Source organism: Corvus brachyrhynchos, unplaced genomic scaffold, assembly GCF_000691975.1.
Source record: "Corvus brachyrhynchos isolate BGI_N302 unplaced genomic scaffold, ASM69197v1 scaffold5, whole genome shotgun sequence".
NCBI classification, from domain to species: domain Eukaryota; kingdom Metazoa; phylum Chordata; class Aves; order Passeriformes; family Corvidae; genus Corvus; species Corvus brachyrhynchos.
The window spans coordinates 11,648,306-11,660,354 of NW_008238321.1; the positions used below are offsets into that span (position 1 = coordinate 11,648,306).

Below are 12,049 nucleotides of genomic sequence, written 5' to 3' on the forward strand. Positions count from 1 at the left end.
AATTTTCCTAGCACTGCCTTTATAGTTTGGGCAGTCCTTTCTTCAGAATTGCAAGCGCCACGAAGAAATATCTACTTGCTTGATGAAATAAAATCCATCCAGTTCTTAGCCTCTTCTTAGGAAAAAGGCTTTGCACTTTTGATCTAGAGAACAAATTTGAACTTATTATTATTTTCTTAGGACATGATAGCTCATCCATTCCCTGAAAAAAAATCCCTTTGATTTACAAAAGTATATATATGATACTGATTTGGTTGTTGGTTTGTTTGGGTTTTTTCCATCTATAATTAGAATACTAATCATTGAATATTAAGAATATGCATCACTGAAACTAAGTAGTTCTATTTGCAACAATTTGAAGAAGGCAAGCTCCAAAAGCATTTTCAATAAAGGCTACAAGGAGTCAAATTATTTATGGCATGGGATGTGTTTGATTTACTGGAGCAAATACAGAAAGGTTTAAAGCAGGTTGAGGACTTGTAACAAGTAAGATGCACAAATGCACTATTTGGGAGCTTTTCTTGCAGCAAATTATATTTTATCTTTAGGGACTTTTTTTTCCCCCAGTTGATTGAGTATAATCTGTAGTTGCAAACAGGAACCTAAAAGAACAGTATATGACTGCTTGTAGCTTGAACAAGTTGGTGCCACTCTGCTGAATATAAGAGGAGATAGAAATTAACAGAGGTAGGGGGAGGTACTAATATCTTAAAATCCTACAGTTACTCACCAAACTGGCACAGAGGCATGCATGTCCTATTCCCCATGCCAGCAAGAAGAAACAGGGCTGCAGAGCATGTGTGTCTCCTCAAAATACCTTCAATGGTGCAAGAAGTATCTCCATAAAAATCTTCAGTGGCCACTTTCTGCTGGAATGCCTCAGCTCTTGCAGGCACCTCCTGCTTAGCCCCTGGCTTCTCCTGACAGGGTCTTGCAAGGTGCCCATGTGTTGGTTGTTTTGACATTCTGCTTCCTGCCTCCTCTGTGAGCATAAATTCTGGGTGGCAATAAAGCCCCTGAAGTCAAAGAGGCCATGTCCACTTGTAATGGCCACACATCAAGACATCAGCTGCTTGTAATTGATACCAAGATGGAGCTCTTGTTAATCCTCTAAATAGCTTATCTGTTTCTTAATCCGTTGAACTCCTGACAGTGACTAAAGATTAGGACTTTTAAAATTAAACAGGGAAAAAAAGCACTTTTTGTGAGAGCCATGGCATACAGCTTTTAAGAATACATTTCTGTCAGTGCTAAGGGTGGTCCCTGCGGTAAGTAGAATTAGTTTAGGTGGGTTACAAGGCAGTTCCAAGTTTTCCCAGGGCACAAAGTTTTAATAGAAATAAACCTTGGTGGTGGGGGAAGGAAGAGAAGTATTAAAATGAGATAATTAGGCTAGAACAGCAGAAAGGAAGCTCACACAGCAAGGGGCTTTCCAAGAGATTAAACCTTTAAGCTTACATATTAGTAAATCATTTGCTATGCTGAAGGAGCAGAAAAAGAAGAGCTGCAACTTAGCTATTGGAGACGAAAGGAAATGGTATACAAAGGACTATGGACAATAGAATTAGTTTGATACTAGAGGAGCTTCAGAACTAAAGAATTTGTCCTTAGAACAAGAGTTTGAAAAAAATGGAACATTCCCCAAGTTTCTTCATTTAATTGATGTAAGGATGGTAGAGAATCTATCAAGAACTTTTCCTGAATATACAAGAATACATGGATAACTAGTGGTAATTACAGCATTTGTCTTCACTGCAGTGATCATTTTTTATATATTTATTTTTTAACATAGACCAAAACTCACTTTTTTTTCGCACTGTAGTTTTAACCTGCAGTGTACAGAGCCAGACCTATCAGCCTTTTATATACTACTTTCAGTGAAAAAAACTACACAAAATATATGAACTCAGCACTTTATTTGATGAGTGCAAGCCCACAATTACTCCAGATTAATTTTCTGAAAGAACTGAATTCATAAATAACAAGTTAGTAATTCATTTAGAACATAGGTGACTTAGAGCTCAGGTCCATCTTGAATCAAATCCATCCCAGTTTTTACAACTCATCAAGAAAAGGAGTATTTCCCAAATTCCCAGTAGCTGCCATTGATTTCTTCCCACTTACAAACTTCTTTGCAGCCTGAAAATAAATCAGGAAAGTGGATATGAGGAAATATTCACAACAAGATAGCTGATGCTACTCATAGCATCAGCTTCAAGTTACGAAAACAAAGAACAAATCCTGGCACTACTATAATATACCATCATGTAAACAATCCTCCTTTTGCTGTATAAACCTAATTTGTTCTAATGCAGCTGCTCATTACTTTATAATCTAAACAGAAATGGCAGATCAACAGTTGGGTATAAAAGGCGTAAACTCTAAAAATGGTTATTCCTGAAATAATTATTACACCATAAAATACAGTGTATCTCATTACTACTAGAGCTATTGCTAGTTGCTGCTGCAATACAAATAAGCAACGACTGTGAAAAAACAAATTTTGTATCTCAGAATTTCTCTTTATGATAGATTTTTAGAAATTTGTTTCACGTACAAGCAAGAAGGTAATGTGCAGCAGCAACAAAGTTACATCAATTTATCACCAAACCTAATTGCTTTTTTAAACACACCCGTTATCCCAGACTCAGGCAACCTAAAAACCTTGACACAGAATCACCCACACTTGAACTAATATGAAGTTTTCCAAGAATATTAGCTGGCAGTTTTGGTAAATTTAAGTGAAAAAGATGAGAATTTTACATAATTCACAGCTACACTAGTTTTACAGTGTATTGGATTAAAGAGTCTTCTGTTAATAAAGTAAGTGAAGACATCAAAAGATACCCAGCTGGGATTTGTAAATGAGCTGCCTTTTCTATTTTTAAAGATAGTATATGTGTGTGTTTATAAACATCAGTTTTCCATAAAAAACCTGACACAGTGATTAAGTAGATGCTGACACATACTTACATTCACAACATCAGCAGTGGCTACAGAGTCGATTTTTTGAGCAACAACAGATGGGGATGTGTGTGTGCCAGAAACCAGGGACTCGGAGCCTATTTCATTCAGTAACCCTTTTGAGGTCTCCACTGACATCAAATAGTTGGCTTTCAGCTGATTTCTGCCACCAAACAAAGCATCAAGAATGAGTGTAAGTCCTGCTATTACCTTCCCCACCACCCCATAAATACAATGAGGTTTTGATCCTTTTAAACTCTCAAGACTCCATTTTGAAAGGTTTTCCTTTCCTAACAGGGAAGGATTCCGTGATTAGGAAAGAGGCACTGTGAACAGACCAAGCATAAAATGACAGGTACTTCAACACCTACTGCCTCCCCACACAGTGAGAAAATCTCTAGCTCAGGATTTGTTTCTGTCTGAAGTAATTAATGCAGTCAGACAAACTATCAAGTTTAAACCTAATTTTCTCGTCAAAACCAGATGCATGCAGAGCAATGTTGCCCTAAGTGACAAAGCAGCAGTGAATGTAAATGGTCAGGCTCCTCCTGTAATAGTTCCATGTTTTGTTAAAAGACAGTGAATTCTGTTTCTTTTGTTTCTTGCAGAATCACTGTTACACATGAAAACCTTATTTTTATAAGCCAATCCTTCTATTCTGAAGACAGAAAGATAGAAAACGATTTATTCTGATAGCACATAATTAAGTAGCTTGGTGTTTCTGGTTGAATTGCCAGACTCTGCAAATAGAACTGATTGGGTTTGGGGTTTTTCTTTTTCAATAAAGGAAAAAGAGGAACACAGGAAATATATGAAGCCATTCCAGAAGGAAACGCCTTAAAAAAAAAAAAAAGAAAAATAGCCACAGCAGCACTGTGTGTAACTCCCTAATACCAGGCAGCTTTGTTTAAAAAAACAAAAAGAACAAAACAAAAAACCACAAAACCCACAACACACAAAACAAATAATGCCCAGTATAAAAGTCTAGAATCCACCATTTAGCTACTAGTAACTAAGGCAGAACCAATTAGGCCTAGGCTATCATATTTTGTGTAATTATGCTTTACATGGAGTCTAAGTATTTTATATATGCAACAGACAATATTTTCATTTTGCTACTTGAGTCTGTACTATATTGTTGTATTGCACAACTGCAATTTTAAAAGCTCAGTGCAGTTTAACACCACTTGGAGACCCCCTCCCCCAAATATTCCTAGGGGCATGTATTTCAAACACTTGGTGTAACATCACTAATTCAGTGCTTTACACTTGCAGACCCTCATTACTCTTTTTCTTTGAAGATGGCACAGATTGCTTATTATAATTGTTTTGGGAATTGCTCAGTGTAACTGTAAAGGGAATTACTTAAATAATTCAATTTAGGATTCTAATTAAAATATATCCTAATACTACAGAATATGATTAACACGACAGCATCTGCTGACACTTGCTAATTTCTTACATTGAAACAGTCTTCAGAAAATATTAACACTTCTCTACCAAGTTTTTATTAGGAAATAACACTACTGGAGAATCAGTGCAGCTTTGAAAAAGAATATTGACAGGGGCTCAGTTTTAATGCAGGACTGTGAGCAGTTCCCCATGGAAATAATTACAGGATAAGCGCTGCTGCCCAGAATAGTCTGAGTGTTTGACAAGTAGCTGCATGTTAAGAAACTTCTCTTTACAGCACATGAGAGTTCTTTACACACTTACTTTGCCGTTGTGACATCGGCATCGGTGACACCGCCCTGAGCAACTGCCTTTACCTGGTTCAAAGCAGCTTTAATGACCTGAGGAAAATCAAATCATTTAAGATTTCTTCCCACATTACATTTCAACATGTTATTTCTTCTATCTGACATCTTGGAAACTTCAAGGGAAGAGCAGCTGACAATGTGAGGATTATCTGCCTGAACACGATTCTGAGCAGTTTTATAAAAAAACTAAAAACAGTGTAATGAATGCCCAAAAATGCACAAAAAGCAGTGTGGATTTTAACTGCACCACAGCATTACTTTATATGGTCTCACCATTTTTCATGAAAGTGTTCAGTTCTGCCAGCTTCAAGAGACAGCATGTTCTTCATCATATACTTAGGCTTACAAATGTAAATCAGCAATTACAGTCAGCAATTCAAGGCATTTTACTAACTCCAGTTCATATTATGTATCTGTCCTTCCCACAAAGCAAGTCTCATTCCCAGTTTACAGAGCTAAGTCATAACTGAACATGCAGCATTCCTATACAGGGAATCAGATGAATTTCCTTTCTTTTTTCTTTTTTTTTTTTTTAAGATGAATCAGTCACTATCTCAAATCAAAACACTACTTTGAAGGTCATGTTGTTAATACTTAAAGTCTAATCAGCAACTCACCTCCCCAGCATTTGGAGCCTGGGATATGGTATAAATCCCAAAGAGCCCAGAATCAGAGTAATTAACATTAAATGCGGAAACCTGCAAAACAAACATTATCATCAACTGTTTCAAGTATCAGAGTAATTCAGCACCAAGCATAGGAAAATAATTACTATTAGGATCTAAAATACTGTAATTCAAGAAGCTAAAGTCCATTTGTGCTGAGGAAAGATCAGACTGGAAGCCCATCACTGATACACTGTAATATGTGCAAGAATGAACTAAGATTCTAGCTAAAGGTAGAAACCTCTCAAAGATTATTAATACACATTTTACTTAAAAATCAGAGAACAGTAATCCTTGGAACTTACATCAAATGGCTGGCTGGTTGCTTTAGCAACACCCTGGGTCAATTTGCTGGTAACACAGCTTCCCCTCTTGACAAGGGGCCCAGCACCTAAAACGTACTGAAGGACACTGAAGGCATTTGCTTCTGTGCTCCCAGCAACAGCTCCTTCTGTTACAATAGCAGCATGGACAAGGCTATCCCCGGTCTGTTTCCTGATTTCTCCTAGAAATACAACAGAATAAAAGGTAATACAGTGTTGAATTAGAAACTACTGTACATTCAGCGGCACATAAAAGAAGTATTTCCCTTTAACGAGAGAGAAGCCAGGGCCTGAAATTACTGCATGTCCACTCAGGAAGGCAGCATGAGGCTGCAGGTAATTTTAAAAGGTCCTTTACATTCAAAATTTTTCTTGCTAACACAAAACCAGTACCTTAGTATACCTTATTTGAATGTGACCCTAAACCATGCAGAGTGTGGGATGATAAAACTCCACGTAACAAATTCCCAGGAAAATAGTGTACCTTCTGTTCATAATAATGCTTATGTTGGCTTACAGAAACAGAAGTTATTCCAATCCAATATTAAATGTTGGAAAATTTCTTTTTCCCCTTCATGTCTTTACAGAGACATGTGAAACTCCAACTAAACAGTAGCTGTTAGTAATGGTACAAGACACTGCTCTGAAAGAGCTGAGCATTGTTTTGACTTACCACATTTAACACATCTTCCCTAAATAGAAATCCTACCTCCACTTCCTGACAGCCCTTCATCTACTCTTACAGGAATCTTACCAGAACTGCCAAGAGAAACCATATGCCAGCTTGTTTTTTACTTTATAGAAAAAATGATGTTGCAGGTACAACTTTGTTGAAGAGCTGGGTTCAGTTTTATCCCAGAACTTTCAATGGTGGAAACTTCTGCTTATTTAAACAGGATATGCATCTGAACTGTCACTTCCAACACCCAGCATTTAGTGCAGCTGTATAGTTTTCAGTTGTAACTTTGAATACTACTACATTTATAACCAGAAAAGTCAGTCACTCAGAATAGATACAAGAAACATCCTTACCCCCTCTATAAACAGCCTTTGCACCAGGAGCACCTGCTCCACTTCGGATATTTAGGAATTGCTCTGCAACTTGCTTTAAGGTAGAGTGCTTTATACCTGCAATACAACAGTTACTCTGAGTAATGCAATGACATTGAAAAGCTACAGCAGTTAAATAAAAGCGTTTGAAGCCTATGGTAACATTTTGCTTGTACAGAGAATTCAGATTTCTCCAGCAGTTTTCCCACATGACCTGCAGCATTCATTCAGGAACATACATACCTATTCCTACGAGAGCAATTCTTGAACTTGTGAAATTGTTCTGTACAAAATGGTGAAGCTGCAACAGTAAATTCATATTTTAGGGTATTTTGTTTAAAGAACAAAAATTGTGTGTGTTTCTGACATAGCCCCTTACACTTCTTAAAGCAAATTCCAAAGCTTCCAAAAGGAACTGTCTATAGAATATCATTTTATTTCACTCCCCAGTGACAACTACAAAACCCTTTTATAGAAGAACACCTGCATTTCATTGACAGCCTTACTGTCAACAGAAAGCCACTGACGTTAACCATCTAAATGCAAACATGAGTTCTGTACCCAGTACTAAAAGCTGCACGGAAATAAATTATTTTAACACCAGATCAATAAGGTAATAAATACTGATGGTATATATACTAAATTAATTTTCTCTCACAAGTGCCAGCATCCATTCCTGACAAAAAACTGAAACAGATACGTAACACAATAAAAATAACCCTACCTGCTCAGAAGTAATTTTTCCAACTCTGTAGTCTGGACAATACAAGGGGTTTGCCAGAGCATTTTTATAAGCTGCAGCATGCAAGTTTTCCAGCACTCCTGAGAGGAACAGAGTTTCAGATGATTAATGTAAGAGCCACATGTAATGAAGATTATGAATGAAACTAAATGGAGGAGAGCTGTGGTCCACTTTAAGGACCATAAGATCTGCAAAAGCAGGTCTGGAATAATCCAATTCATATGGAAGTTTCATCCAAAGCCTTGGGCTGGAGCAATCTGGCCTGAGGCCTTCTTTTCTTCTGAAACTTATTAGAAAGAAACCAAACAAACTAGTAACTTTTATATGCTCAACAGTTTTTGGCTTCAACAGCAAGCTATAAATGCAACCAGTGTTTAGAAGGGGAGCAGCAGAAAACAAAACCACACTCCAATATCCTTTTAATTAATTTCATAATCATCTTCACTGTAGGCATCCCTTGTTCTTGAGGAAGAACGGGCTCTCTAGAATACTATTTGTAGCTTTGTGAGGTGTCTCATCTATCTCCCTACTCAGATGAAGGATGCTAGTGTCTTCAATTCCCTTCTCATTAGTTTTTTTTTGCATTCCAACAGCATTCTAGTAATTCCTGTTTGATATTGTCCTTGTATTTGTTCATACTTTTTCCTCAAGAGAAAGATTCTTTTCTTCATAGTTCTGTTTCTGAACTGTAACTGAAAATACTGCATTACTATGAAAACCAACCTGCAATTGTATAAATTAAAGAAAAAAAAAAGATTGTGACTAATTAAAAAAAACAGTAGCACTTCAGTATAAGCCCAAGATTCTTCCAACATTACACTGTCACCTGCAATGGGTTACAAAGGTAAACATGCTTCAGAGTGGTACAAATTATGTTTATTGTGTAGAACTACCTGGGTGATCTTGCATGACAAGAGTTAGTAACACAAGATATACTGGATTAGGCTTGATCTGACTGAGGCCTTGTGTTGTGTTTCCTCTTTGTTTTTCCTTAAACACACAAATCTAAATTTACAATCCTAAAGCTGGAACCCATTTTCAGTATGATGAAAATATATATTGTTTTTATACCAAAATAACCATACAAAATTTACAAGTCTTTTGTAGGATACTGTTTTCACACCCATGAGTAATACCTAAATACAATTTTCAGAACACAAGCTTCTGCAAATACATTGTCAACAACAATCATGACTTGCACATTCTTTGGTTGTACTCGAAAAGAACCAAAAATGTAAAAGGGAAGGTGCCAAGGAGAATGGTGTAAGCTGTCTTCAGCATGTTACTTGCTAAATGTTACTACACGCTGGAAAAACCTGTGTATTAAAAAAAGTTCCAAAACAACAGAAAGACCATACCTATCAACAAGCTGAAAAATTAAATGGTCATGCGACAGCAAAAGGGAAACTATTTTTTTCCACTTTTTTTCCATTTTGAAGGAACTCCCACAGAGCCAATACCATGGATCAGAAAATACACTTACCAGCTTGGGGATTCTGAAGTGCAATTACTTTATCAACTTTTAATTTTGGCTGAAGATCAGCTACTTCCCATGGTCTGAACTCTGGTGCTGTGGTGACATTCAGGAGATACTCCATTACAGTATCACTAGATAAAAAACATTACAAAGGCATTAAACACAAGTAACGTGTACTTCTTCTGCAGTTGAAAGCAATTCAAACTAATCTGTAAGCAACACATTAACAGCCAAATGCATCACTCCAGCCAGAGCAGTTATTAGCACTGCTGTACAAAGCAGGATAATTCAACTTCAATTCTGTAGCATTTGTATGCTCGGTAACATGACACAGAAGTTGAATATCAATATAGTAATTTACTGATTTATTACAAAAGCATGAGAATAGATATTCCTCCCACCCTGTAAAATGACAGGTCTTCACTACCAAGCAGTTTGTAAAGAAGGCAGTAATTCCCTTTATAGCCCATCCAGATACTTACACGTAGTCTCGCAGACATTCAACAGAGTAAGCCATTTTCTCTCTTGTTGCATGCACACTACATGAGAAAAAAACCAAAATCCATTTCAGCAAAGAACACAGAAGTGAATTTTCACACATATTCCCCATTCATCAAATTCATCAGCAAGATACAGACTGGAATAACTACTTAACCTTAAATCTGTTTGGGATGACTGTTTAAAGAAGTGATAAAACACACACACAGTACAAACAGGCATAATTAAAACTCACATTTTCAGTATTCAAGTAATAACAAATGTCTTGTGACCATCAGAATTTAAGATGCCACAATAATTCAAGGTAAAACAGCAAATAAGGCTGAATAGCAAAACTTGAAGAAAAATGTGTTGTATGTACTAAAAAAAGCAATTTAGTAATTACTCTCTTTGGGCAGAAAACACAGTTATCATGTCCTTTTACTTCAATATATTTATTATTAACAGGACCAGAAAAAGGTAGAGTCTCAAGTCATAAAACACTATTTTTAACCACATTCTAGATAAAAAGATCTTACTGGATGATTTCAAGATACACTAGAAGAAAGCAGGCATAGTGAGATCCCTCTTATTTCTCTTACTATTGTTTTCTAGGCTTAAAACCCTCAAATCACGAAAGCCAACTACTGTCTGTATGAGTAGTATCTATTCACAAAAGATGAAGGAAAAAATGACTTTAGGAAGTTTATTCTCAAAATCTGAAAAGGCAGAAAGAAAACTAAGCTTTCTGGACAAATTATATTTTTTCCATGTGCACAATATTTTATTTATTGAAAAGTGTTTTTAAAATACAATTCATGAGTGCACCCTTGAAGCTTAACAGAACAAAAAGTACAAGATGTTCCTTAACAACATTCAGTATTCAAGTACCACTTCCCCGCTGAGCTTACCCACCTACACATTGTTGTGCTTATTGTCTTATGTTTCCTTTAGTCACAGAGCTCATTTGCACCTCACCAACACAGATTATCTTTCTATGTGGCTACAAACCTCAGGCTGCCCCCAACAGCTTCAATGCCACGAGTGATCCGGAAGGAGGAAGCTCCTTTAGTAGTCTATTAAAACAAACATAAAAAAAGGGCAACTTACAATTCTAGCTATTTATAAAACAGATTTTGTGTTGATGGCAGCAGTAAGAAAAACTACTCAGAAATATTCCCCACATGCCCAAAATCGAGTTTGTATCAGCCATGTGAATTAATTTTCACTGCAGCTTAAATAAAACGAGTTATTGTGCATAACTGAATATAGATATATTACACATATCTAGTTTAAGACACCAGAAGAAAGCATAATTATTAATAAATATTACTTCCCATCTTCCAGGAAGCAGTAACATTTCTCCTGCATTGAACCACATAACCAAGTGCCACTGTATGTTGTTCTCCACTTTGTAAGACCTCTTACATTAAATTTTACCATACCAGTTATCTTTGCAATAATAAATCTTTGACCATTTCACCTACTCTCAACATAATAACAAAGGCCATAAACACCTACCAAATTAGATGCAAGACGAAGCAGGTGAGCAGTTCCCAGGTTACTGGTGGTTTCATATCTGCTGCCTGTTTTGATAAACACACCAATTCTTGAAGTTGGAGAGAAGTTTTCCAGAGATGCAATCACTAAGCCATTTGGTAATTTTGTGATCTGTATTAAAAACAACAAAAAAAGTGCTTTGTTTTCATTCAGTGTAAGTACTATCACAGCTCTACTTTGACTGAGTCAAAAAAAAATAAAAAGAGAACAAAACAAACCAACCCTGTATTTTTATACTGACCTCAAGATCCTGAGACTCTGGAGATAATTTCACTTTTGCTGCAGTTGCTGAGGGTGAAACTTTAGGAGCTACTTTAAGTGAGTAAAATCTCTTCTAGGGGAGAAAGCATAAGAGAATGGATTTCCTTAATTAGTTTATCACATGTTTCCTTATATACTGAAAAAGAAACTAATTTTAAATTAGAAATACAATGAAGGACTTCAAACACTGGAGTAAAAAGAGTGATTCCCTTGTAATTCCCCTGATTATTTTTTACATCAGTCAGGCCCTGTGCTATGACTTACACAAGGACTTTGGAATTTCAAGAAATAGCACTGTAAGAATGCTTTCCTCCCCTCCTCTCTTTGCTGCTGTACAGTGGGAATCTCTCTCAATCCTATACAGTCTGCAGGACACCTGCAGAGCAATTAACTGAACCAAGAGCCACAGCAATCCACATATGCAGCACAACACCTTGGAGGTCCCTTTAAATTCCTTAGGTGTAGGCAGTTCAGCTCCCGAAGAGTCACCTCAGAGCTCCAACCTGTCTGCACTGACTGCTGCATACAAAGAGGACACGAAGGCAAGTCCCCAGACTGCAGTTTGGACCTGCTAAAATGGGTCCAGAGGAGGCCATGAAGATGATCAAAGGACTGGAGCACCTCTGCTACACAGACAGGCTGAGAGAGCTGGGGGAGTTCAGCATGGAGAAGAGAAGGCTCCAGGGAGACCTCACTCCAGCCTTGCAGGACCTTACCTTAAAGGGGCTTTTAAAAGAGATGGAGAGAGACTTTTTATACAGGCAGACAGT

The 12,049-nt window shown here is 36.9% G+C and overlaps 1 protein-coding gene across 1 annotated transcript; it reads right to left on the reverse strand.

Moving 5' to 3' along the window:
- Positions 1 to 1,897: 1,897 nt before the first annotated feature.
- On the reverse strand, positions 1,898 to 11,393 carry LOC103615619 (cytochrome b-c1 complex subunit 2, mitochondrial). Its single transcript, XM_017734179.1, has 13 exons — positions 11,260 to 11,393; positions 10,980 to 11,129; positions 10,470 to 10,534; positions 9,464 to 9,520; positions 8,988 to 9,112; positions 7,487 to 7,584; positions 7,006 to 7,063; positions 6,745 to 6,840; positions 5,695 to 5,894; positions 5,342 to 5,422; positions 4,681 to 4,757; positions 2,974 to 3,127; positions 1,898 to 2,139 (listed from the first exon to the last, which is right to left on the reverse strand). The coding sequence occupies exons 4-13, from the start codon at positions 9,496 to 9,498 to the stop codon at positions 2,056 to 2,058; spliced, it is 1,008 nt and encodes a 335-aa protein (XP_017589668.1). The 5' UTR covers positions 9,499 to 9,520; positions 10,470 to 10,534; positions 10,980 to 11,129; positions 11,260 to 11,393; the 3' UTR covers positions 1,898 to 2,055.
- Positions 11,394 to 12,049: the final 656 nt, after the last annotated feature.

Coding starts and splice junctions, on each gene's coding strand:
- LOC103615619 (XM_017734179.1), bottom strand. CDS start 9,498: ATGGCTTACTCTGTTGAATGTCTGCGAGACTACGT. Junction 3,128..4,680: donor GCCGATGTCACAACGGCAAA/GTAAGTGTGTAA, acceptor GTTTGGTGGCAG/AAATCAGCTGAAAGCCAACT. Junction 2,140..2,973: donor CCACTGCTGATGTTGTGAAT/GTAAGTATGTGT, acceptor ATTTATTTTCAG/GCTGCAAAGAAGTTTGTAAG.